The following is a 25,967-nucleotide window of genomic DNA, read 5'->3' on the forward strand; positions in this document are numbered from 1 at the left end:
CAGAGACAAGCATACAAAAGGGTCTACGAAATGAGTTTGAAGGAAATATCTATGATGTCAGCAAAGAAGTGCTAACGCTAGTTAATGATGTGCTATGATGACTCTGCTCATGTTAGCTCCACAGGTTTTTAAAACGTTTTAGAAATGTATATCTCCTTCCATCACTATTGCACAGCGTTTAACCATGAGTAGCTCCAGATCCACAAAAGTAGCTTAAAGAAAATCAATGAAAGATTGCATGAGAGTCTGTGGAGCAGACTCGTATAGTTGTCAGACCCTGGTCAGAGCCGGTCGATGCTACACTATGATTGTCCAGTCTGCGTTCGAGGGTGAGACTTAGCGAAGGGTCAATTCTGGTGGCGTTACAGCCTCTGTCGTTGCAAACAAAATAACAGTTTGAAGCTAAATTCTCCAATATTTTATAAAAAAAAGGGAAGATTAGAGGGAAATCCCCCATTGATCAATACAAATATATTAGTTTTTACCTCTTTCCTACTCTTTCCTACACCCAAAATTCATATTGTGATCCTTTAGAGAGGGCCCAAACCTCATGTTGGGAACCATGGGACCAAAGGACTTAACGATGAGACGGTTTATAAAGTACCTAAACTATCATCGCTCCATAGACCTGCTACCACAGTACAATGCTGCTTCTATATTGATGCGTCACTATCAGTCACAGGGGTTGCTTTTATGCAAAACTAGTAATTCTACCTTTCATACTGAAAGTACAACTGCTGATAATACTTTTTCTTATTTAAGGTTTTATATTTTTACATATAATGGAATATTATTTTACATTCTTGTATTGATACGTTGACTTAAGTTGAAGATCTGAATACTTTTACCACTGGTTGTCTATCAGATCCAGCCTTCCTGAATTTTGTTTTAACCAAAAGCAATTAGAAATTTGACAAGTAAAATATCATTAGATTATTAGAGAGTATCATAAAACCCTAATTTCGGTAAACTAATGCATAACAAGATAATAAAACAGAGCTAAATCTAGCTCGAACAGAAAAGAAAGCACAACTCAGGTGCACACAAAGTACAGTCACACCTCCAACTGCTATGTTTGTTCCTTCTCTTACTCAGACAGAGATGCTGTTATTAAGTCATGGCCAAGTGCCAAATTTAATAAGACGGAGCTATATTGGACAATAATGTCACGACCTCTACAACTCTATAATTAAGTGCTCAACCCCTGCTTGTCCTGACTCACAAAGAGGACTATAGCCACAGTTACTGCAGCAAGTAGTTGTATATTCTTCTATGAAAAAGAAACAAATAGCATTAGGAATAAAAATAATGGAATAAGAGAGTACCCAAAGGAGGAATAACTCCTCGGTAGCTGGTGGTTAACCTGGCATTGACACCTTACCTGCCTCCTATACAAGGCCTTTAATCAGGCCAAGCTCATTACCAACAGACACCAGACAGGTCAAACCGAGGTGGCTGGTTAACATTAATTGAATGTTACTTACATGCTTAGGCAAGAAGAAGTGGGGATTATACTATATAAATAAAGCCATCCTGCCATGAGAAATTGGTGTTTTAACTATTTGGGTGATTGGCCCTTTTAAATCCGGCTGCTCAGAGAGTCTTTATGAGTCACTCTTCCCTTTCTGGCAGCAGATTAATGACGTAGATCTATTAATGCTATTAGAGATCGACACGACGACAAGACAAGAGCTCAGAAAACTGTGTGTGTATATGAGTGTGTGTTAGTAAACCATTAATGCTGCAATTATTACAATCTGAATGAGGCTTGGAATATTCAGATGGATGCTAAAATTGGATTTTCTGAGCAGGGATAGTGAATAGTCAGATGGTACTACACACAGAACCAATAGTGCTTAACTCTGATTTTCACTTATCACTTGAAGTGTATCATCAGCATATATGCAGTACGTCTATAGTTGGCCTACAAGAGGCCATTTCTATTAGGATTGAATATTCTGCCAGGGTCATTTCAGCCGTGTAAACATTGATTAGTTACACATTGACATTTCCAGGTGTGGCAGCTGCAGTCTCAGCTTCACCACAGACCAGCTCAAGTGTTTTGGTTGAATGCTTTGCACTCATACGGGACAAATGTGTTGTTTCAACTCAAGTTAAGCAAACTCTTTCTGACACTGGATTTCTTTTGAAAAATGAATCGATGATGAATTGGTGGAACTGAACTTAGTGGAACTGAAGAAAACCATCAACTACAAATAAATGATCAACAGGGTGGCTGGCGGACACTCCCCTAACGCGAAATGCCCAAACATAATAAGTTGCTGTTATTTAGACAATGTGGTCATTTTGGGGGGGTTTTCTTTTGACACTATAAAACACACAATGAAGTGGATAATGTTCATTTGACATCAGAGGATCAACGCGTCTTCAATCCTGTGAGCTTTCCCATTTGATCAAAGACTCAACATGAGGCTGTGTGTATCTTTGGCATTCATCTGTATGACGCTGTCAGGAGGTAAGAGCAGCAAATGAGCAATCAGCAGAACAGAAATTAAGGCAGAAATTATGTTATTCTTGTCGGCCATTGTGACCATTGTTCATTTTCCTTTGCCTGCAGTGTGTGGGTTAAAGTGTTTCACCTGCTGGAGCGCAAACCCCGGCACCTGCACTCAGGTGTGGAACTGTCCTCAACATTACGACCGTTGCAGCACCACCATTGGCAAGCTGAATTTACATGTGGCTCTGATAATATGTTATGATTTTATTGTGTCCTATTATTCTTTATTGTGGGATTTACATTGTCCGAACTGTAATTCTTCGACACTTATCCCATGTTTTATCTTTATTTAATGGAACTTTTATTGTCTTTCGCCGTTGCAGTTGCTGAAAATATGATCACCAAAGAATGCATGAGGAGTGATATGTGCAGTAATGTAGATTCCGTGGGTGTTAGATGCTGCGCTGAAGACCTGTGTAATGGAGCTAAACACGCTGGAGTCGTTGTCCCTCTCCTTCTAGCACCCTTATCCATCATTACACTCTTCATTTGAGGAGTGAATTGGCTCATTTTTGCATTTTCATGCTGTAAAAATCAGCTGTGATGCTTTGAGTGTTCAAACGTGGACGAAACTTCCTGGTAATCAAAGAACTTTGGAGGTAGTGGTGATCTTTGATTGTACTGATAGCCCTGCATATCCTTGATTATTCTGATGGTATATTTTCCTCTTATCTTTTACTCCCACATTGAACAGTTAATTTTGAAATGTTTGTGAATATATAGAATGAAATGTACTAGATTAATTGGTGTTACAAAATGAATGTTGATTCCTTTGAAAATACTCATAAAAATATGTCAACTGTGCTCATATTTAAACAACAGCTTTGCTGCATATTGTTTTCCTTCAGACTGCATACTGCCAGAGTCTTTTTGCTACTCTTAAAAATATCTAAAATCCTACAAAACCAACCAAGAAGGCATAGCTTGCTTATTTACATAAGTTGCATTTCAGAGGAAAGGACAATTTGTTTGCAAAATACTTCAATTGGGAAGTATACCATTACCATGCATCGCCATGTGTGTAGTTATTAAAAGCAGGCAGTAGAGGGCAGTATAGGAGAAATCAAAAGGTGGCACAGAAACTCTCAGTAAGTAAAATATGTATCTTGTAAACAGGTCCACAAAGATTTGTTTGTGAAGCATGTTTTTGTCTATTATCAGTTCATATACTCTAGATATGAATTAAATGAATTTCATCTTAACAACTGATTTGAGTTACATACAATTTGTTATTTAAGAGTCTGTTAAAGAAAAGTATTGATAGTTATTAATCAGTGTTGTACTGTAATAACGTGCATTTACTCAACTGTACTTAACTACAAATTTGAGATACTTGTACTTTACCTGAGTATTTCCTTTCCATGCCACTTTACACTTCGACTCACATCCTAGAGGGAAATATTGTATTTTTTACTCCCCTACATTTGTCTGACAGCTTTAGTTACTAGTTACAAACTAATTCTAATGCATGGTTCGAGCTTCACAAATGTGAAGAATTGCTGCTTTTCCTTTCAATCATTTAAATTTATTTTTGATAATATTAAGGATTTTCTGCATCAATCATTTTTTTCCTTTTCATACTTATAGGTACATTTTCTTGATTGTAATTACTTTTACTAAAGTGACAATGCAGGACTTTTACTTGTAGTGGAGTATTTTCGAGTGCTATTAGTACGTTTAGACTAATTAAGTATAGGATCAGAATACTATCAACCATTGGTTTTAATGTAGTCCATGTGGGGATAGGGTTAGGTACTTCAACCTTTGGCAGTCTATTGTTTTAGGCATGTATGCAAAATAGACTACAAAATAACAGCTATAACTGATGTAAAATAAGAAAATGTTACATTAAAACCTGCAGACCAATTAAAGTGTACAACCCAATGGCAGCCAGGGGTCACAGTTTCATTTGCTGGGGTAAACATATTGCAATCATATAATAAATGGACATTTTTGAAAAGTGATGTCATAGCCGAGAAATCACCAAGTGACCTCAGGATCACACCCAGCTGATTATCATCTCTATTCAAAGCAGTTTATTACACAGTGACTGCATATGAACTCATATTCCTTTGTTCAGTCACTCTTATAATAATGTGCTCTGTAAAATAAAAGGCACAAGAGAACAACTGGACTTGAACCATTATGCAATCACTCCAGTTGAAGAAAACAACTCTTCTGTGTAAACTGTATTCATCACAGTTCACAGCACTCGAGACAGCCATTCTCTGATATTTGTGGTTAATATTGCTTTATGTCATCAATAACTGGAGGTAAACGCCCACATACCTACACTTAATCTATTCTGCTCATTAAGGATTTAATCAGTGTATTAATATGGAAATTACATATTAATCAGTATGTCAAAAAAAGAGCTATTGCACATTAGGATCTCTACACTCAGTTGCCGTAAATTTAGCTTTATGAGTCATGCTGTCAATTAACTGAGCAGTACCAAATTGATGAACTAAACGTTTATCATTGTTTTTGTTTATATGTAACAGCTGATACTTCCTAAAATGGTCCTGAATAGATGCAGTGCTGTACAACACATTTTAGATTGTAAGTCATAACAGACTCTGATGCATTGCATTAATCACACACTGTACAAGTAGTGTGTGAGCAATATACCGTATATAATGTGTTGTGATATGTTTGCTCTGGGGTCAGTTGCTGATTTGAACTTGTGAAGTAGATTGAGTTAATGCTCTCTAAAGAGGTACACGGAGCCACAGAGATGAGGTCACATATAAACTGGTAAGTTAATATGTTGAGCAACGGACACATGAGTGTGTTTTCACCAATGAATGCTCATTTATGAATGTAAATGGTTACAATCTTAATTTGTCATCATCAAGCATGTAAAATACATATAACAAATACTGGAGTCGTGTTGTTCATGACATGATAAAACATCATTTTCACAATAAGAACATAGTATAGCTGTGCGTTGGTCCAGACAAAAATGTTGTAGGGCCTAATCAGCTGTCTGAATGTCAGTCTTGTGCACCGCAAAGTCCTCCTCAATCTGCTCCAGGTTCAACTTCTGTGCTTGTTTATTCCCAAGCACTCCTCAAAAGTTTTCAAATACCATGAATATGGGTTCTCCAATGACATGGGACGAACAGGCACTGGAACGAAAGGCAGGAAGAAGCGGGGAGAACATCAAAGATACTCTTGTGAATAGGGCACAAACATCACTCAGAAGCTAGGATGTCAAGCAGCCAGTGAAACCATCGATACGTGAAGCATCCAAATCAGGCTATAGGTGCTGTACTAGTGCAGAATGGCTTAGCAGTTACACATGCTTTGAAAGCACTGACCAAGGCACACGTTAACTATGCCCAAATTGAAAAGGAAACGCTTGCCATTGATCAAGGAGACTCCTTCTATAAGCACAACCCCTACCAGCTGTATGTAATACACAAGCCAGGAAATAGAAGTTGTCACTGGAAGTTAACTTTTCGTTATGATTATTGCGTTAATAATAATTTTTGTTCATGTTTATTCTAACTTCCCACTGATGTTTATCTATATGCAAATATGTGTCATGTGTACTTTGACCAGATTAAAGATGGCTGAATAAATAAACATGTGTCATGCCGGTCACTGACTAGCTAATAGTCCGGAATTAACAAACAGCACAAACAGCACAGAGGCCTCACACCGCTCACTGAGGGTACAAGTTCCTCAGTTAACGAAGAAGTCGCAGCTGGATTCAACATGAGCAATTTAGCATTTAGCATTTAGGCCAGATCCAGCATGCATCTGATGGCAATGCAACATTCTGGGTGTGTTTCATTTGGGTCACTTGGCTTGTTGACAGGGTGGTGCATTAAATCACTGCTTAAATAAGGCAGATAAAGGATGTTTGTAGCCCACATTCTAGAGGATGAAACATAGGACTACCTTTAACTGATCTACAATTTTATCATAAAGAGTATCATGACAAGGAAAAGGACTTTTTACTCCACTACAGTATAGTTACCAGTTACTTTGCAAATTAAAACTTGTACTGGGGTGCCCCTGTGGCATTGGAGTTAAGATGCCCACCATGAAGTCCAATTTCTATGCAACTCTCTTTCCCTCACTTCCTGTCGTCTCTCTACTGTCTATAAGACTGGCTTGAATAGTCCCAAATATTTAGAATAAACTAGAACAAACATACAAATATGAGTATATAATAAAGCAGAAATGTGTTCCATTGTGACTGTTACTGCTTAACTGTAAATGCATTAGTAAAAATAATCCAGTAATTTTTGATATAATAATAAAACACTGTCCGGGGTAATTCTGCTTGCTTAATAATTACTTTTGCCTTTGAGCCTTAACAATATTTTGCTGATAATTTTGAATGCAAAATGTAACTTGTAGTATTTTTACACTGTGCTTAAGGAGGGACTGACAATTTTCTTACATCCATACTGAGGCAGAGCAGAAGTTATGCTTAAAAGCTATTCAGAATATGTGACGAATTGTTGTGATTATTATGCAAATGTTGAGAAGCAAGTCAGTAAACAAACTGGATCCCCTGTGCAGTAGAAGGTGTTAGCTGATGACCAATGGCAGAGAGGGTCAGTTCTAATGTGTTGTAAAAGAAGGAAGTTGTAGGCTACTCTCTGAGGCAGACCTCGTGGCCTGTCCTGGATGGGCAGGAACTTGTCTTCCAGCTCACCATTTGGCATTGTCATACAACGGTAATAAGTTGAGGACTAGCGATAAAGGACCTCCTTCCTGTAACAACAACTGAATGATTCCCCTATCAAACATCTTTTACTGTATGCCACTTCAATGTAACCAGCGTTAAGCTAACTAGTCCAGTGTGAATCTTAAATAAACATAATTTCCTCTTTCTGTTACTTCAATGTTATTAATAACGCAAGCTTGTCTCTTTCTGTACAGGGTCACATCTCATCCATAAGGACTTATGACCCATTTTGGTCTGACAAGTGACAAACTAATTTCCAGTCCACCATCACAGGCCCCTATAAGAGCATACAGCATATTCAAGACGGCTGTACGGCTGTACCCAGCACTAGAAACAAATAATCAGACTTTATCTCTTTCGATGGCATCCAATGTGCGTTTCATTCTCTAATGAAGACTGAAAATTGCAACACATCGAGCGAAAAAAGACATCCGCTGGTTAATTGAATCATCACGGTTGAGCAGGTTTGAGATTAATTCCACGTAAGGAGAAGATCAAAAGCGAGCCAGTTACAAGGAAGTCGAGGGGAATAAGAGCAGTGAGGCTTGTGGGATAATCCCATTAAGACTCATTCATTCAGACTGAGGATCCAGAGCTGTACAGTGTGTGAGAGATTAGGGCCGTGGTGGAGAGGGGTCACAAGCAAACCTGTATTCTCACAGTTTCACAACATATTATTCGGTGCTCTCAGTTTAAGCCTTTTTAATTATGATTTTTGAGCAATGATCAACCACTATGAAAGCTATTTCAGAGTTTGTCTCTGGAACAGATTGGATTACCAAAATGAAGAGAAATGCATGCGTCATTGCTTAATACTGATCGCCAAGGAAATATTTGAATACATTAGAATTAACACACATTGACATAGCAAACACATGTAATGTAGCAGGGTATAGCGATGACGTCTTCTATGACGAAACTGCAAGCATTTGATCTAAGATTAGACTTCATTCTTCTGGAATCTTGGTTGACGGTGTTTGTGTCAGCGCATGAATATTAACATTAACCCCCCGGTTCCCCCTTAGGTAAAAACGGTTAGCTCCGTCAGCACTTTTGCCGTTGTTTGCACTGTTAGCGTTGTTAGCGGCGCGCCACTGGCTCAGCCGTCGCCATGTTGAGAGCCGCTGAGAGGCAATAGAAATGCCAATTTCGTATAAAGCACCTTTACTCAAGGGCAGCAAAAGTCCACAGCCATATGCAAGCATCTCTGTGAGGCTGTGTGTAGGCATTTTACTTTGAGCTAAATGCAAATGTTATCATGCTAAAATGTTCATAGTGCCAATGCCAACACAATGACGTTCAGCATGTATAATGTTTACGACGTTCACCATCTTAGTGTTGTGTGTTAGCCTGCTATGATTTTCTAATTAGCATTAAACATAAATTGCCGTTGAGGCTGATGGGAATGTCATTAGTTTTCGCAGGTATTTGGTCATAAACCAAAGTATTGGACCAATAAAAAAATAGACCTGAAGATTTTGTTAGATGAAAAGTTATGGAATCACCAGCATTATTACAATTCATCATGAGGGGGACATGAATGTCTGTACCACATTTCATGGCAATCCTTTCAGTATTTGTAGAGATATTTTACTTAAAACCACAAAAGTCATGGTGGCGCTTAGAGGAAGAGTCACCAAAGTCATCAAAGTTTATCCTCTGGGTACTGCACATATCTGAGGACAATATCATGCCAATCTAATAGTTGTTGAGATGTTTCAGTCAAGACCGAAGTGGTGTCGCCAGCTTTGCTAAAAAAGCTGAACTTGGTATGTAAATGTGATATAGGTTTGCTATTAAAAAAAGAAATCTCCTTCTTGATAAATAAACGTTAAAACCCCGGTACCACACATTCACATCCAATATGGTATTTAGTGTTGGACAAGACTAAAGAACATTCCCACGTTTTCAGATCTGTGGTTCTGGGTAAAATCCTGCAGAATCATACGAGTAAAACAAACACCAAGTGAGCATGTTGTTCTACGATGAAATGGAAGAAAAGCTCATAGAGACAGAGTGACTCACAAAACAAATGTGCCTCATCATGCAAGTCATATTTATTTTTCAATTGTCAAGGCGTTATAAACACAAGAGAAAGCAGAGAATGTAAAACCTCCCAAAGAATACTGAGATTGATATAAACTGAGAGCAGAGGGAAGGTTTGAAATGAATGCTCTTGCCAAGAAATATAACGTATCCCAGATGTTCTTGACAAACAAACTAATCAGAAAACAATTTAATCCACCATCTTCCATATATTTGATTTCGTTCAAATAAATATTCTCTGATCAAAGCGAACAATGTTAGGACATGAAATGAAATATTTGGCAAAACAATACAAAATATGTGTTGACGGCACCAGTACAACTGCTGTATTTACAGAGTGATGGACAATGGTGTTGTTGTGTGTGTGTATGTTCATAAGTGCGCGTCTGTGTGTGTGTGTATATGTGTGAGTGCAGTATGTGTGTGATCTCATTCCACAGAGCAGAAGTTATCCAGGGCATTCTCTCGGGTCTTGGGAAGCTCAGGTTGCTCCAGCAGTCGGTACTGGAAGGAAACGCGGTTGATATAGTTCCCACTGGACACCAGCCTCACCACCGAGTTATCACAACCAATCTTCATCTGGGCTGAAGGGCCGAAGAGAAAAACAGATACTTTACACTGGACTAAATACAGAGCAGTCTCGTTCTCTAGCCGGCCTTTCTTAGCCTGGTTATGACAAGTGTATGTGTCATTGTTCGGGAGTGTGAAGTGCACCAATCCACCGAGATCATGGTAAATCAATAAAGATAGTATAATAAAGTATAGTACAGATGCATATCATAGCATATTGTAATTTTAAAATGTATGAATTGCTCATTCTACTGTTAATAAAAGGTCCTTGATTATACTCTTTTAATGTATTTATAAAAGTCGTGAATTTTTTTTCCAGAAACTATGGGAATGTATTGTTCTTTATTTTTCTAATATAAAAATCAGGTAAAAATCAAGGTGTAAAATACAATTTGAGGGATGATCTTTTATTTTCTTATTTTTGAAGGACTAATCTGCAGCATCATCTGTCAGAATTTCTATTATTGGAAGCACATTCAGCACCAAGAGAGGACCCTGCTGCTGCTGTGGTGAACAGTGTTTTGAAGTGTGCGATCAAAATATGTTGCTGGAATTAAATTTGAATGTGTTTGTCAATACACATGGTGAAATGTACCAAACTGTGTTAAAGAAATGTGCAAACAATATTAGTTAACTAAATAATAGTGAGGCTAGGCTCGGAGTATAGTATAGTATAGTATAGTGTAGTATAGTATAGTATAGTATAGTATAGTGTAGTATAGTATAGTATAGTATAGTATTGTATAGTGTAGTATAGTATAGTGTAGTATAGTGTAGTATAGTGTAGTGTAGTATTGTATAGTGTAGTATAGAATAGTGTAGTATAGTGTAGTGTAGTATAGTATAGTGTAGTATAGTATAGTGTAGTATTGTATAGTGTAGTATAGAATAGTGTAGTATAGTGTAGTGTAGTATAGTATAGTGTAGTATAATATAGTGTAGTATAGTATAGTGTAGTATAGAATAGTGTAGTATAGTGTAGTGTAGTGTAGTATAGTATAGTGTAGTATAGTATAGTATGGTGTAGTATAGTATAGTATAGTGTAGTATAGTATAGTGTAGTATAGTGTAGTATAGAATAGAATAGTGTAGTATAGTGTAGTATAGTATAGTATAGTATAGTGTAGTATAGTATAGAATAGTGTAGTATAGTATAGAATACTGTAGTGTAGTATAGTGTAGTATAATATAGTATAGAATAGTATAGTGTAGTGTAGTATAGTATAGTATAGTATAGAATAGTATAGTCCTTGTCCAGTACAAGAAGACTGATTTCCTGCTGTTACAATGAAAATCACAGATTCACATTGGAGGGAAACAGAAGGGGCTCAGACTCACCGAGCCCAGTGAGGGAGAAACAGAGGTCAGCCATGGGGAACATCATAGAGGTGTCCACCCCATTCCCCCCTAGCAGCTCCACATAGTCACCTGACCCCGAACAGCCCGCCCACACCTGTCTCTGTAAAAAGAAGGAAACAAGAAAATATTCTGGTTCTGAAATGCAGCAGTTCCTTTATTAAGTCTGCATAATAAAGTGCCATGTCAAAAGGTACCTCGTGGTTTTGATGTGTTGATGAGCAGGTTCAGGTTCTGATTGTATCTTGTGTACACTAGCACATGCAAGTAATTCAATTAGTTATAATAATAATAAGGAAGACTAGAATCACCCCCTCACGGTTATATGCCCAACCTGTCAATTTGCAGTTTTCATCAATGTCAGTCCAAAACGTCATCACTTCATCATAATATCATAATAGACATATATGTGATATTGTTATAATTTGCATATTAATTACTGAGTTATGGACAAGAACTTTTTTTTGGAGGTCATAGTGACCTTTGACCACTAAATCCGAATCAGTTCATCGTTATGTCCAAGTGAATGTTTGTGCCGAATTTTCCTTACTGAGATATTGCATTCAAGAGAAGACGTATATAATTCCTCCATCCATGGCTGTCGCTGGCGCAGAGGCATAAAAAAAACATTCAATACATTTGTCACAACTCAATGTGTTGGTAAGAAATACTGAAAGTACACTTGAAATAAAAGGCTGCTTCAAATATACATTTTTTTATTTGAAAAAACAAAAAAAGGTAAATGAGGTGTTTTTGCTTGTAATAGGTGAAAAGAAAATCTGCCAATGGAACAAATAAATATTCTTGAAATAAGATGTGATATTTATGCCATTCAAGATATAAAAAGAGATCTTGAAATTAGCTGGGAAATCTCATTTTGAGCTACATTTCATTTGTGTGTGTGTCATCAAAAGCCTGAAATGCTCAAGAAGTATTTTTTCACTGAACAAGATATTCAAGATGAATTGTCTGAAACCAAGTCCTTATATTTCACTGAAAGACACTTGTTAAGTGATTGTGTCTTATATTATGTGTCACAAGATACTTTGACCTGCAATTAGACAAATATATTTATTACAAAAATCCAGAGAGTACCTTTAAATTCCGGCTTGGTCGGCATACTGTCAGTTCATGTGGTATTGATTCGAGAAATAATTAGGAATACTGCTAATAGAGAGTTCAATTTAACTATCACATAGTCAGTTGTCTGAGATTATGTTCACAATAACACTATAAAGCTTAAAGCTTAAGGGTACTATCCTACTTCTATCCATATCCTCCTCTTTTATCACACACTTTTTACATAAAATATGATTATAGACAGTTTTATTTGCACGTTAAAGTGTTCATACAAATCATCTTGGAAATTGTAGCGCTTTCGGCTTTCGATAACACTCGAGTGGGTAGGTCAGATTATTATATTTGGCCCAGCAAATGCAGTACTTTGCAGTTCATCATAATGTTAACAGTCTGGAGGACGGCTTCGGATCAGCTGCCAACATCTTCACGAGTCATTTTGTTTTGTTCAGTCTTACATCAACACGGTTCACACAATCTCTGTCCTTCTCTAACTTTAAGAGATTTGGATTCGATGTGGTGTTTATCACTTTTGGATTTCGTAACTGGCTTTGAACCCGTTTAGTGAATACTTACAGCTCAACAATGAGCTGCAAGAAAGCACCTTAACGCAGAGGGGAGCTGCAAATTCGACACGCCACAAGCAACCCCTTTCACATTTCACAAGTACCTTTCTTTTCCACAATATAAACAGTATTCGTCAGAATCTGTCCAACATCTTTATCGAGCATTCGGTTATAAACTGTGACGTCTCTTTTGTGCTCTTGTGAGAGCAGCTGAGTGAAGCTCCTACACGTAGCTATCGTGCACTCACAGGTGTTTTCACTTTGCCTAATCCTCTTGCCATGGAAGTCTGATAAGACTTTGTTGCACCTGTTTGTAGAAGTTCAATGCTGATGTTTTTCACTTACGATACCTGAGCTCTCATGTCCCTACGGTAACATGAAATAAATAGCTGGAGCCAGCAGGCAGATTTTGTTACGTTTGGACAGGCTAGCTGTTTTTCCTCAGTATCCAGTCTTTGAGCTAAACTATGCAAACTGTCTCCTTGCTGTAGCTACATATTTAACAGACAGGACCGTGGTGCTGATCCCCAACTCTCAGCAAGAAAGCAGATTAGCATATATCCAAATATGTTGAACCCTTCCTTTAAGATTAGGATTATATAGTAAAAACTTACATCAATAAATAAAATCAAAATACAGTATTCAAAATGCATAAGGGTCACACACACAGCAAGATCCTTCACCGGGAGGAATCCCCAATGAGGTCTCCAAATGACGTTTTGTTACAACAATACATGTGAGAAGTGACACGGGCGTATTCATTCTTGCTGATGCTGTAATGTTATGTCTATTCATGCAAACAACCAACACCCATAGGTGCAACGGCACATTTGGTCCGTGTTACAAATACCTACAGTACAGTTCTTATTGTCACATTGAACTCTTGCATTCTAATTGTCTGCAGCTCCCACACGGACTTCCCAATCTGGACGTCTGGAATGCGTCTGCGATGGAGGTGCACCGTGTCTTACAACAGCTCACGTAAAGTTAATTTCATTAGTATATTTGAAGAGGACTTTCAGTAAAGTGAGAGTACGTCGTCATTGAGAGGTTTCTATAACCGTCAAGGACGGGGGGGCTGTTTGTGTGTGTGTGTCTCACCTTTGGGCTGACTTCATTGCTCTTGGCCTGCCCAAGGCTCAGATCTGTCAGTCGGATCTCCACGGGGTAGATGATGGAGAAGCTGCAGTTCCTGCGCTGGTGTGACATCACCATGGTGAAGCTGCCCTCTGGACTCTGAGACATGATGTTACAGGCTTTACACACAAACACACACACACGCACACAAACACACACACACACACACACATGCACACGTGCACACACAGGGAGAGAAACTCATTACTGACACCTCATGTCATAAATTAGACATGATCAAGGCTGACTGCGGGGAGGGGACACAATTAGGTCTGAGCATGGAAATCCAATTACAGTTCTGATGACAAAGATAAGAAAATAATGACATTTGAATTGATAACAATATGGTGGACTAGACAGGCACCGACGGGAGTCGGAACAGTTTACTCCTGCAGACATGTTGTTCTTTTAGGAACATTTTCGTGGTGAAGTGTTATTTGTTCCATAACATTTGAAGATTAGATTGATGACTTTTAACTGTTGTGTGTTTTATCTGTTACAGTTTCAGGTTGGTAACTGTCCCTCACATACAAAGGACCAGACTGAATATAAATACAAATTTATATTTTTTGTAAAACTTCAGGTGAAATGTTTTTTATTTATTAGACTCGACACGCGTTGAAGGACAAACATTGTTTGTTAAATGATGTGTTCTATGTATATCACATTGTTGCATGTACAGAGATATGAATGCTGTTTTCAGGCCAGTTTTACTCAATTGAAGTGACCTTGTGACACAGCAGAGACTTCGGATCGGATAAAACAAAGGACCAGAATTGTGGACGGCTGCAGTTAGTGGTCAATATGTAAATGCGTCCTCACACATTGGCCTGAGATTTATGCTGTTTCCCTACAGATAATCCATTCAAACTCCCTTTTTTTGTGTGTCAGTGCTCTTTCTTTGTCCGTCTTTGTCTCGCGGCCACGCTGTGATTGTTATGTTGCTTGACACAGCGCTAACACCGTGTTTGTCGAGCAGCTGGAAAACAGGTGCATGCCTCTCATTCAATCTCTTCCTGTCGCTCTCGGCCTTGATTAATGCTCGACCAGGCGCAAATGTCCAGGAAGAGCACACATGCGTGCACACAAGTCACCAGCCTAGTCCTCTTTGTAAAAACACATGAAAAAGTAAATAACACAAATCTGATTTAAATGCAAGGCCTTGGAGCTCGTGTTTTTCTTTTTCTCTCCGATTTTTTTGTTTACAATTTAGTTTGTATGGATGTTGTGTCTGTTTATTTTGCTTTTTAGCCGTCGAGTGTTTTCAAGGAGGCGCAGCAGGACTCACGGAAGGGGTTGTGTAGCTTTCTGACAGCGAGGGTGAAGCCACTGTTGGGGCTGTGAATGCGAAAGAAGATCATGGCGACGTTCTGAGAGGAGCGGCTGGTGGCTGCCGGCGCTGGGGAGGAGCAGTAGTCCGTGTAGCGCTGGTGTAGAGGGAGCTGGTGGTCCTGCCTGCTGGGGAACTTCTCTCCCTTCAGGACCCAGCCGTCAAACATCTGAAGGAAGAAAATCACGGTTTCTTCACTTCCCCTGGAGAATGTGCTCAGCTCAAGTTTACATATGATGAACATTTGCTGGCTTGCAAAAATAAGAAACCGAGTATATCAACTTTACTGTTAATGAATGGGTTGATAGATAGTGTCCCAAAAATGGGGGGGGGGGGGGGGCTTGGCGGTTTGATCCCCGGCTCCTCCAGTGCGCATGTCAAGCGCACTGGAGCAAGAAACTGAATGCAGGCTGTGCCATCGGTGTGTGTGTGTATGTGAAAGAACATTAGATCTGATCTTGATGAGCAGTTTTCTGTCTTCAGTGTATGAATGTGTGTGAATACTGGCATGTAGTGTAAAGCGATATAAATATAGCTATATATTCAAATCTTTATTGACTTAATTTAACAGTAGTCTTTGAATATCAAGAAAATATCTTAGCTAATCAAGATTAAGTTAAAAAGGCAACTTTATTTTAGTCCAATACAGTTTTCGGCACAGCGTCTACACTGATCATGTGTCATGAATTATATCTCATTACAACTATAATACAACATGGATCATAGAATTAAATTAGTGCTGGGCAACGATTAAAATATTTAATCGCATGGATTTTTTGCGATTAATCACGATTAATCGCATTGTTATGACAAAGTTCAATAATGAATTCAAAAGTAGTGTATTGCGCACTTTTATTTTAAAAGTATTGCTGTATGAACAAAAGTGCAATAACATTTGGTTCACGAGATGCAGGTAGCATGTTTTATACTTAATGTGCCGTTTAAATGCGTTTACCGTGAATTTCAGCATATAGGTGCACTAAAATGTAAGTGACTGCTGAGTTGACCACGGAGATCTGAGTGTCTGCTGACTTTACCGCAGCGATGTCCAGTAGTCTCCAGGGAGAGCAACAGCTGGTGCAGCTTCTCTCTTTATTTCTGCCCCCGCCTTTTCTCTACGGCAACCCTGAAGGGACATATCATCTCCAATACTGTTACAATAATAATAAATTTAAAATATTTACCTGTTTTTTTTGTTTTTTTTGTTGTTGTTTTTTAATTATTATTATTATTATTATAATTTTTTCCCATCTCAAAAGGCTCAAGGACATACACATACATGTTCACACACACACACGCACACACACACACATACACAACTGACTATAGGATGTTTGCTGGCTTTTATCCCACTGTTCTTGTCATCCTCTTGTTGTTATGTCTATGTATTGTCTCTTGTCTTTCAATAAAAATAAAAATAAAAATAAAAATAATAATAATAATAATAAATAAAAAAATGCGTTAACGCGCGATGAAATAATTGTCGGCGTTAATTATTGAATGCGTTAATGCGATAATAACGCGTTAACTTGCCCAGCACTAAATTAAATATATGCAGATAGTGTGTTCAAAAATTAAGATGTGTGCTGTTTGGTTGTTTGGCATCTTTCTCCTGCTATAAAGGGACTGATCTGTGCCGGTCGACCCTGCCTGTAACCTCAGTCCGTGTGATAAAAGTTTATTCCCACCATGCCTTTTACCACTTTGGCCCACACGAAATGACTCTGCAGTGTAACTGGCAGGCTTGGCTGCACAACTAAAGCATTCCCACACATGCTCTGAGTAATGTGACCAATGCACAGAGGATTCAGCGGGGTTTTTGGACTCTTAAAACGTCGCCTTAGCGCTGCTTGGCACCATTTTAACCAAACAGGAGAAGATGAAAAAGAAATTCAAAAGTTTCAATTGCAAAGCCCTGTACTTCCTGTCTTCCACTCACAAAGGGGTTGGGGGCGATGCGTGGGTGTTATTTTTGGTGAGTGGAGCCAACCTTGATGAAGTCTCCGGCGCTGCAGTCGATGTTGACATCAGACAGCTCCAGGCTGATGACCTCACTGGGCTCAGCGATGATGAAGGCAGCACAGGCCAGCTGTGGTTGAGACGCCGCGAAGGTGAAGTAGCCATCAGTGGCCAGCATGTCCAAGCATCCTACAAAGCGCGCGCACACACACACACACACACACACACACACACACACACACACACACACATTACTTTTTCACAAGAGATTCACACAACACTTATCTGTTGACCACCAGTAAACATCAAGGATTCTGTGTGATCTTCAAAGATTAGTCATGAGCTCACAGTGTGATCTGATAATCAGCTTTATGTTTAAACACAAAAAGTGCTTCAAGTTTTTCCTGCTCAAACGGTAGAGCTCAAATGGCTCTGGGTGAGTTTGTGCCAAAATTATTCATTGATTTAATTCTGGTGGAAATGAACTGCTCAAAAATGATTTCTGACATTTCTAACATTTTTGCTCTGTGTATTTACTACATCCAAATACTAAGTGGATGTCCTATATTACTGCATGTGCAGTATCATGTACAGTACAGATCTAAGGATTAATTAAGTGATTAATCGATTGATTGAGTAATAAGAATGTGCTCTGCAGTTCCTGCCTGGACACTACACCTGCAATGATCATCTCTGCACTGAATGTTTTAAATCCATCACTTAGCATACTTTTAATTACGTAAACGGTTCACTTGTTGTTTGCCAAGTCAGTAAGCATAATAATCTGCTGAATTGAAGCCATTGTTTACTGCAGCACTTACTGAGAGGTCGGCGGAAAATAAAATCCTCTGATTCTCTTTTCTGGTCCAAACTGAGCAGAGAGTATAATCCATCCGCTGCTTCGTTATCCTGAATAAAACATAACGGAAATGGACGTCAGAATTTGACTTTTGCAGCTGTTCTCGAAGAAACTTTCAGGAATTATTGATCAGCAATCAAAAAAAAGCCTTACCTCAATGTAGCGACTGAGCCCCGTCCTTGATGAGAGGGAGATCAGAAAGAGGAACAGCTGTGTGCGCACAGCCACCGACATGCTGAAGTGCGTCTCTCGGTAAAGTGTTTCCTGAAGCTGTAGGGGGGAAATAACGGCGCTGTGTGAGAGGTGGCGGCTTTTATAGCAGCACCGACAGACAGGCAGGCCAACATCGGAGGGTCACTCACAAACACTGAATCGTGTCATTTTAATCGCGTGAAATTCTTACCCGTATTAGCCTACATTAACTTGGCTCTGTGGGAATTCATCACTTTATTCAAAAGCCAGAATGTCAACCTGCCATATTGCAAACATATTATTGCTTATAGGCCGTTTCATTGTGCGGTGCAGTTATTACATTATGATGGCACTTTATTGAGACAGAAAGGAGGCTAACACAACTCATTTTGAGATAAAAAAAAATCCAAACACAAAAAAACTAATTGCAGGTGTGCAACACATTTCACATCTTATATATAATTATTTTCATGTTACGTATTTATAGAACACCTTTTAACATTTGGCCAGATGAAAATAAACCTTATTGGCTAATTTACATGCACGTTCTCCATTGGATCAATGTGTATTGTCCCTATATCTATCTAATATTGGGTTAAAACATTCATTTGACATCTTCTTATAAGGGATGAATGCTTGGGGACACATATGAGCGTATACCCTACAATGGCCTGGGTTCATTTCCTAACAGCAGGAGCTCAGGTATTCAAAATAAATCACCACACAGTGTTTGTGAGTGGGAAGCCAGTGAGGGGTCATTTGGCAGCGGTGGTCGAAAGGTCAGAGAAGCCAGCTTGTGACTGGAGCTTCAACGGCCTGTGAGGGACAGGTCTAACATCTGTTGGCCTTTGCCTCAGAGCAAATGCTGACTGGGGAGGAAACGTTTTCTGATAGCACAGATGCTGGAATAAAGCACCTAACTGAGTCAATGTTATACCCAATTCGTCTACATCGACACCGCTGAGGTGGAGCAAGTGAACAAACAACCAAACATGGTCATCCAGCAGTCTCATGGCAGTTTGGGAAATAGTCACAAAATAGTATCTATTGATCCGTGAACATGGACATTCATTTTTCATATTTACTTTTTTTCGCGTTGCTCAGCACGACTTCCAAGTGAACGTTAGGGTTTAAGCAACAAAACCACATTGTTAGGTTTAAGAAAAACGTACATTTGATGAATGAGTCACTTCACAACAACACTTTGGGACACAAACTGATCTCATGGTTGAAAGTCCTGTGTTTGTTTGATGTTCACCTAGTCTTTCCCACTGTTTAATACTACTTCACTAGCTCTGTCCTTTGCAGTCACGTGGATGTCTTTAATTTGTACGTCCAACATTCTTCTTGGCATTCTTCTTGTGCTGCTGACAGAATTTAAACACATTTCATTCCCACTACATAATGTGTTGTTCACAGGTTGTGACCATTTGACGTATTTGTATGAGACCGAGTTGGGTCATCACAGATCTCCATCCAGGTGAAAAAAGCTCCCGATCCTGTTTTTTTAAAGGAAACATAAGCAGGCAAAATTTACATGCCAAAGTTCTGTAAACTTTTACATAGGAGAAATAGAAAGCATCCTGACTGGAAACATTACAAACTGGCATGGGATGTGTACTGCCCAGTACAGGAAGGCTCTACTCTGGTGATTAAATCGCCAGAACATCATTGGTACCCATCTACTGACCATCAGTGAAATTGGTGACAAGAGGTGCCTGCAAAGACCCCAAAGGATATTAAAAGACAACTGCCTGTTCACCCTCATGCTATCTAGCAAGCGTTACAGAAGTAACAGCTGCTGTACCACCAAAGCAGCTTCTTGTGAGACTCTAAATTCATCCTCCACATATAGTATAGTTAAGTTTTGTTATATTTTTGTGTGATTTTATGTAGCCAAATGGGACCACAAACTGCATTTTGCTGCACAAAATAAAGTAACCTTGTATATGGCTTGTTTGTCTCAACTTCTCAACTCCACTCAATCTCTCTCCACTGATACACATGGAGCTGTATCTTAAAAGAGGAATCATCAAAAACTTTTTTGTGATCTCTCTTTCTAAACCAAGCGTTGAGAACAACGAGATTGATACAGTGGCAGCAAAAGCTGATCAAAAAATAAAATCCGTAACTTCCGAGAGTATTTAGTGCGGAAAGTCCATTCTGTAATCAGTTGGTTGATAACATAGATAATCACATAATCAGACCAGATGATAAGTTTGAAGAATTTAATGATATACTTCTGGTATTTCCATTATTTTGGCAGAGACTGGTTGTTTACTGCATGGTCCTTGTGTCTTTCCCTGCATGTCTGTAAGGAGAGATATTCACAATATGGCCACATGTTTAGTTAATACTTTTTCTGCTTGTGAGACCCAAACAGAAAGCCAAAAAACACACAGCTGTATTCAAAAGCACAGTATTGAAGACTTTCTTTCACAAAACAAGAGCAAACTATGGAGAACACAAAGAACAAAAAGGTCCAGAATATAGATATAGCAAAAAGAAAAAGAGAAAGCGAGAGAGAGAGAGAGAGAGAGAGAGAGAGAGAGAGAGAGAGAGAGAGAAGCTGTGATGCAATGTGGTTTGTAGTGACATGGCAAATTAATTTAGATGAGACTAATCGTTTGTGTCCATGCTGCCTTTGTGAAAGGTCAAACTCAGATGTAGTGTAAGAGATGACGATCATCCCGTTCATACTTCAGCCCACACTTACTCTCATTCATCTGAAATAAAGAGAGACTCTGTGTTAAATTCTGGCCGGCATTTCCCTTAAGCTAATGATGGCTGACATTTTCTCATAGTGATGAAGGTCTGTGATGCCACACAGGACGAAAAACCAAAAGAAGAAAAACAAAATGAACATAATGAATAACATTTGGTCTACAATGCTGATGACCTATTCAAGGTGTATTACTTTCATTTAAAAGCCAGTGGTCAGTGATAATAATTAGTCCTTAAGAGAAGATGTCAGAACCTATTAGCCGGGTCTCGCTTCGCTAATGTGAATGACAGCTAAGGAAACAGAAAATATTAGCAAAACAGTAGATGGTGTGTGTATGCATGTGATTTCCAAGTGCTCGTCCCTTTGCGATTCCACACAAATGCTGCGATGTGTGTGATGTGGTGCTGTGATTCATACTGTAATTGTTTAAATTAAATTTATTAAATGAATCGATGGATTTTAATTAACAAGCAAAAACCCACAGTCTCATTCTAGTGCTCTGAATGATGAACAGTTATATCAATTTGCATTATGCTAGTCTATTCACAGGGTTGATCTTCTAATCTAATGTAATATAATTGTATCTAACCTCTCTCATCCCATATTACCACCACATACACAGAAATTAGGATTTAAAAAGGAAATGCAAGAGAGGTGGTTAAAATTAAACACACAATTACATGAAGAAAATGTGACAGCGTAAAAAGCATGTAATGCTGTATGTGACATGAAAACACAGACAAACACATACATATTAAATCAGCTTTGCTGTATTGCCTCGCCAATACAAAAGACTGCAACACCATCTGCTGGCAAATGTTGGAACAGGTATATATTTGTTTTTTTTGTTTTTGGGTGGGGGGGGGCTCTGGGGTTTATAACAATGCAAGATATGCATGAAATACAGTTTACTTTTCAATGCAATTGCAAGTGACAATCAAGAACCGTATTTAAATGTATTCTTAAAAATGCATACAATGAAAGACAGAGGCAGCTCGTGAAGTCTTAGGTAGTGTGATTTTAGAGTGCCCACTGTGTCTGTGATGGTTGCCTCAGCTGGCCAGATGTGACCATCATCCCTCCATGTGGTCAAAGTTAAACCACAGTGATTGTTGATTCCAGACATTAGCATCTTAACCCTTCCCCGATTCCCAGCATGCAACCTCCTACTGCACACCTGCTCCCTTGCAAAGATAGCACATGTAGCTAAGTGTTTTTGCCTTGTGGCTCATTGTGTGTGGCCACTTTCACACACACACACACACACACACACACCCACACACACACACACACACACACACACGCACACTTCTTATGGGGATCTGTCGGTCAACGCGGCGGTCCAGCACAGGCTCTACTGTCTGACTGACCCATTCATCTCCTGCGGGGGCCGTAATGAGCCGACCCTCCCCGTTTGGACCAACCTGACAGAGAGAGATTACTTTAAAGTCTGCATGGATTTTCTCCCTGGTCCCCTCCTCCCCATTCCTCTCCCCTGAAAGTGGTTAATTCAAAGTGCATTAATGAGGAGCGATGGATAACACACTCTTCCTTTAATTACCTTCCAGCGGAGTTCTTCAGGGGAGGCCTGGTGACTCCCATCTTATGCTGGCCTGTTTGTTTGGTCTGCTTTTAAAGTCGTTTATCTAACACATTTTGCAGTCGGGATAAATTATAACAAAACATTCATGGACCGGTGCTGGACTTACTGTATATTAAGGTGACAAATAACAGGATATAAACCTTCATAAATTCACTTATTCCCTAGAGTGTAAATATTGTTAAATGTCTAACACACACTTTCCAGTACCAGCTAATTATTAGCAAGGTCAGTGGACAAACCATGATTCTGTGAATCACTAAGAATGCATCAATATCATTCGAGGTGTATGCTGATTTTGCTGGGATATTGTACACACTGGAAAGAGCTTTGGCCTTTGTAAAGCAGCAAACGCACTTACAAACTATGCAGCGATGATTGATGGCGCATGCAGACGATGAGAATAATTCTACATAATAGTATAATTACTGAGCACACTGTGGAATAATTGTTCTGGAGCATCAAGGGACCCCTTTTCTCAAGGAAAACGCAATCAGACAGACTGCCGCAATGAGAGTGTAGTGGCCCAAAATCTAGCTAAAGGGCTGACAGAGTTGAAAAAAGAATTCCAATCTTGTTATGTTTGTTGGGCGTGGAAATAGTTGGACAAGAGTCATCACATTACATTTATAATTGTGTATCCAACTAGAGTCTATCATAATGTGTTTTGTCCTCACTCATTACCAACTCACTCAAGCCTGATCCTTAAAGACAAAGTTGAAATTAGTTGAAACTATAAAGAGATGCTCTCAAACATCCTCTCTTGTATTTGTCCTGTCAAATAAACAATTCATATGAGAGTGGCACTGTTTTTTTTGTTGTTGCTTTTTTGTTGTTGTCATGCACTGGTTAGTCATGAGAGGTCAGAAGATAACTAGAGAGATGATATCAATGAGGACAAACCCGCATCCGTGTGATGTATAATAGGGTACCTGCTGGGTTTAGGACCACTTCCACTTCCTTACAAAGTCTCAGGAGGCTCCCATACGTCAGACGGTGGCCTTTCAGCTCTTGAAAACCATTTCTTCAGCTGCAGGCGGCGACCGTCTCCAATTACCGGTACAAAAACAGTACAGTATCCAACTGCCTCATTGCATCTGGGGGCTCCTGTCTGATGCATTTATCCATGTCAGTGTCAGTGGCTTCCTGATGCCGGAAGGAAGGGAGCACCTGTGCCAAAAAAACAGAGAAATACTGTCAAAGAGGCCACTGGCAGACACAACATTAGGACTAATGCAATGCATTTTTCAGTATTGACTTTAAAAATCCTTCCCGTTTGTTCACAAATGATCTCATTCTTGGCCAATTGCAATTACTGAGTTTGGCTGAGGCCTGGATAATACCAGATAATAGTATTCCACTCCCTTAACGCTGCATCCTTAAAGGGGACCTAGGACTCTCCTACTGTATTTGATACTCAAATGTCCTTGAATGCCGGCCAAATATGTTTCCTTTTCCTAACTTCTGATTGATCTTTTACATCCAATTCGGGTGTATAAACTGTATGTTGTCCACTAAACATACAGTTTGAAGTACCCTCGAACTCTGCAACATGTCTGCTCAGTGCAGGTGGGTGGGCCTTTGACACTCAGTAAATGTGTTCCTTCATCACTCAGCCTCCGCTGTGGTCCGGCCAGTCTTATCCAGCCTAATAAACATTGATTAGTCAGCACAATCAATGCGCTCAATGACAATGATTCAGTGCACTGTATAAATGTATCGACTGCAATCAGCTATAAACAGCCGCCCTCTTTTTCATGCATTTTCTGCGTTTTATTAGCTGTGTTTTGATGGAACAATAATTGTATGATTCTGTGTAGAGTTAACAGACATATTTCATTAAGTGATACCGAGATGAGATAAAAAAAAGATCTATTGACCATCTGTCTAGATTTTTTTTAAAGAAATAAATAATTGCATGAATGAATAAAAAAACATTTTTCGCACAGCACTGCGATCCTCTCGACAGCCACCAGAAGGTGGCAATGTGTAGCTGCTGTTGGCATCAAAGCACTGAAAGCTCTTTGCTGCTCTCTTATCCTGAAGTGCTGCACACTAAACCATATGTTCTGCATCTTAGCAGAGGTGACTGCACTGAATAAAAGATAAGAAGAATATGTGCAGAAATTTGACCTGTCCAGGCTTAAAATTTAATTATAATAAGGGCTTTCAAAACAGGAAATATAGAAGAACAAGTGTTGATATAGTAGCCAACAGTTTGGTAATACAAAACTAGTTTAGCCACCTGCATTCAGGTTTAACATGCAAAAAGACATTTAGCCTGTCAGTCTGGGTGAGGAAAGTTTTTGGGGAATACCACAACACACCTATCTGCTCATACAAAACACCATCTAAGTGCCATGTGATGTATCATCTTTCACGGAACAGTTGAATTCGAGGAAGGAGAGAAGTAGGAAAACCCCAACGTGAAGCATGTAACTTTGCTGCTGCTGGTTTCCGTGGCCATGCATGACCGGGTCATGTAATGAATGTTGATAAAGTAGAAAAGCCTGTTTAATCAGGACGGATCACTGTGCAGAGGTGGAGAATGTCAGAGAGAGCAGGCACAGCTGCTTAGTGAGAAATCCAATATTGACTGTCAGGATAAATGTCCTGCATATTCTCTCATCTGTCCCAGGGGCCGTGGTATTATGCCTCTCACGTTAGCACTCCTAATTGGATTAAAAATGGCTTGTTATTGGGAGAAAAATGACTGCGAAAAACTATCATGATTATTGCCTCTCAACAATGTTGGCTCCCAGAGCTGAAGTAATTGTCGCGGCTTCAGGAAAATGTCAAAAAATCAGGAGACGCAGTCTGTTTTCGAAAAACAAACAGTTGCTTTGATTGATTGCACGATAAGATCGAGCCAAAGGGAGAAGACAGTCACATTCAGTGCCTTATTCATTGTCTCATTCTGGTACAATAAAGCAAGTAATGTCACATCAAAGAGTGGCATTCATTTGCAACATTTTATACTTTTCAGATTGTGTGTGTGTGTGTGTGTGTGTGTGTGTGTGTGTGTTTGTAGGCAGACATGTACTGTATACATGCATGGCTGTGAATGCATGCATGAACACGAATGAAACAAATCCATCAGCTGTCCACTGGGTTTTGGTTTGTGTACCACCAGGAGCACCCATTAACAGAAAATAAATGCCCGACGCCATAAAGCTGACAGTGTCTCATTCATACTGACACTCTGGCTAAATTACACATAAAAGCACTGATAACATCATCATTAAATATTGATTTTAAGGGTGGTTGAAAGAAGAAGAAAAAAAGAAAGACATCCACACATATTCTGCAGATGAGGGGATTTGG

General features: G+C 39.2%; 1 protein-coding gene across 1 annotated transcript; it reads right to left on the bottom strand.

Annotated features, from left to right (window-relative positions):
* Nucleotides 1-9,268: 9,268 nt before the first annotated feature.
* On the bottom strand, nt 9,269-18,416 carry LOC116388587 (corticotropin-releasing factor-binding protein-like). Its single transcript, XM_031856599.1, has 7 exons — nt 18,280-18,416; nt 18,089-18,176; nt 17,299-17,456; nt 15,267-15,477; nt 13,943-14,097; nt 11,181-11,301; nt 9,269-9,856 (listed from the first exon to the last, which is right to left on the bottom strand). The coding sequence occupies exons 1-7, from the start codon at nt 18,358-18,360 to the stop codon at nt 9,702-9,704; spliced, it is 969 nt and encodes a 322-aa protein (XP_031712459.1). The 5' UTR covers nt 18,361-18,416; the 3' UTR covers nt 9,269-9,701.
* Between the last annotated feature and the right edge of the window lie 7,551 nt (nt 18,417-25,967).

The sequence above is a fragment of the Anarrhichthys ocellatus genome, unplaced genomic scaffold (assembly GCF_004355925.1).
Source record: "Anarrhichthys ocellatus isolate YVR2014 unplaced genomic scaffold, GSC_Weel_1.0 scaffold17, whole genome shotgun sequence".
NCBI classification, from domain to species: domain Eukaryota; kingdom Metazoa; phylum Chordata; class Actinopteri; order Perciformes; family Anarhichadidae; genus Anarrhichthys; species Anarrhichthys ocellatus.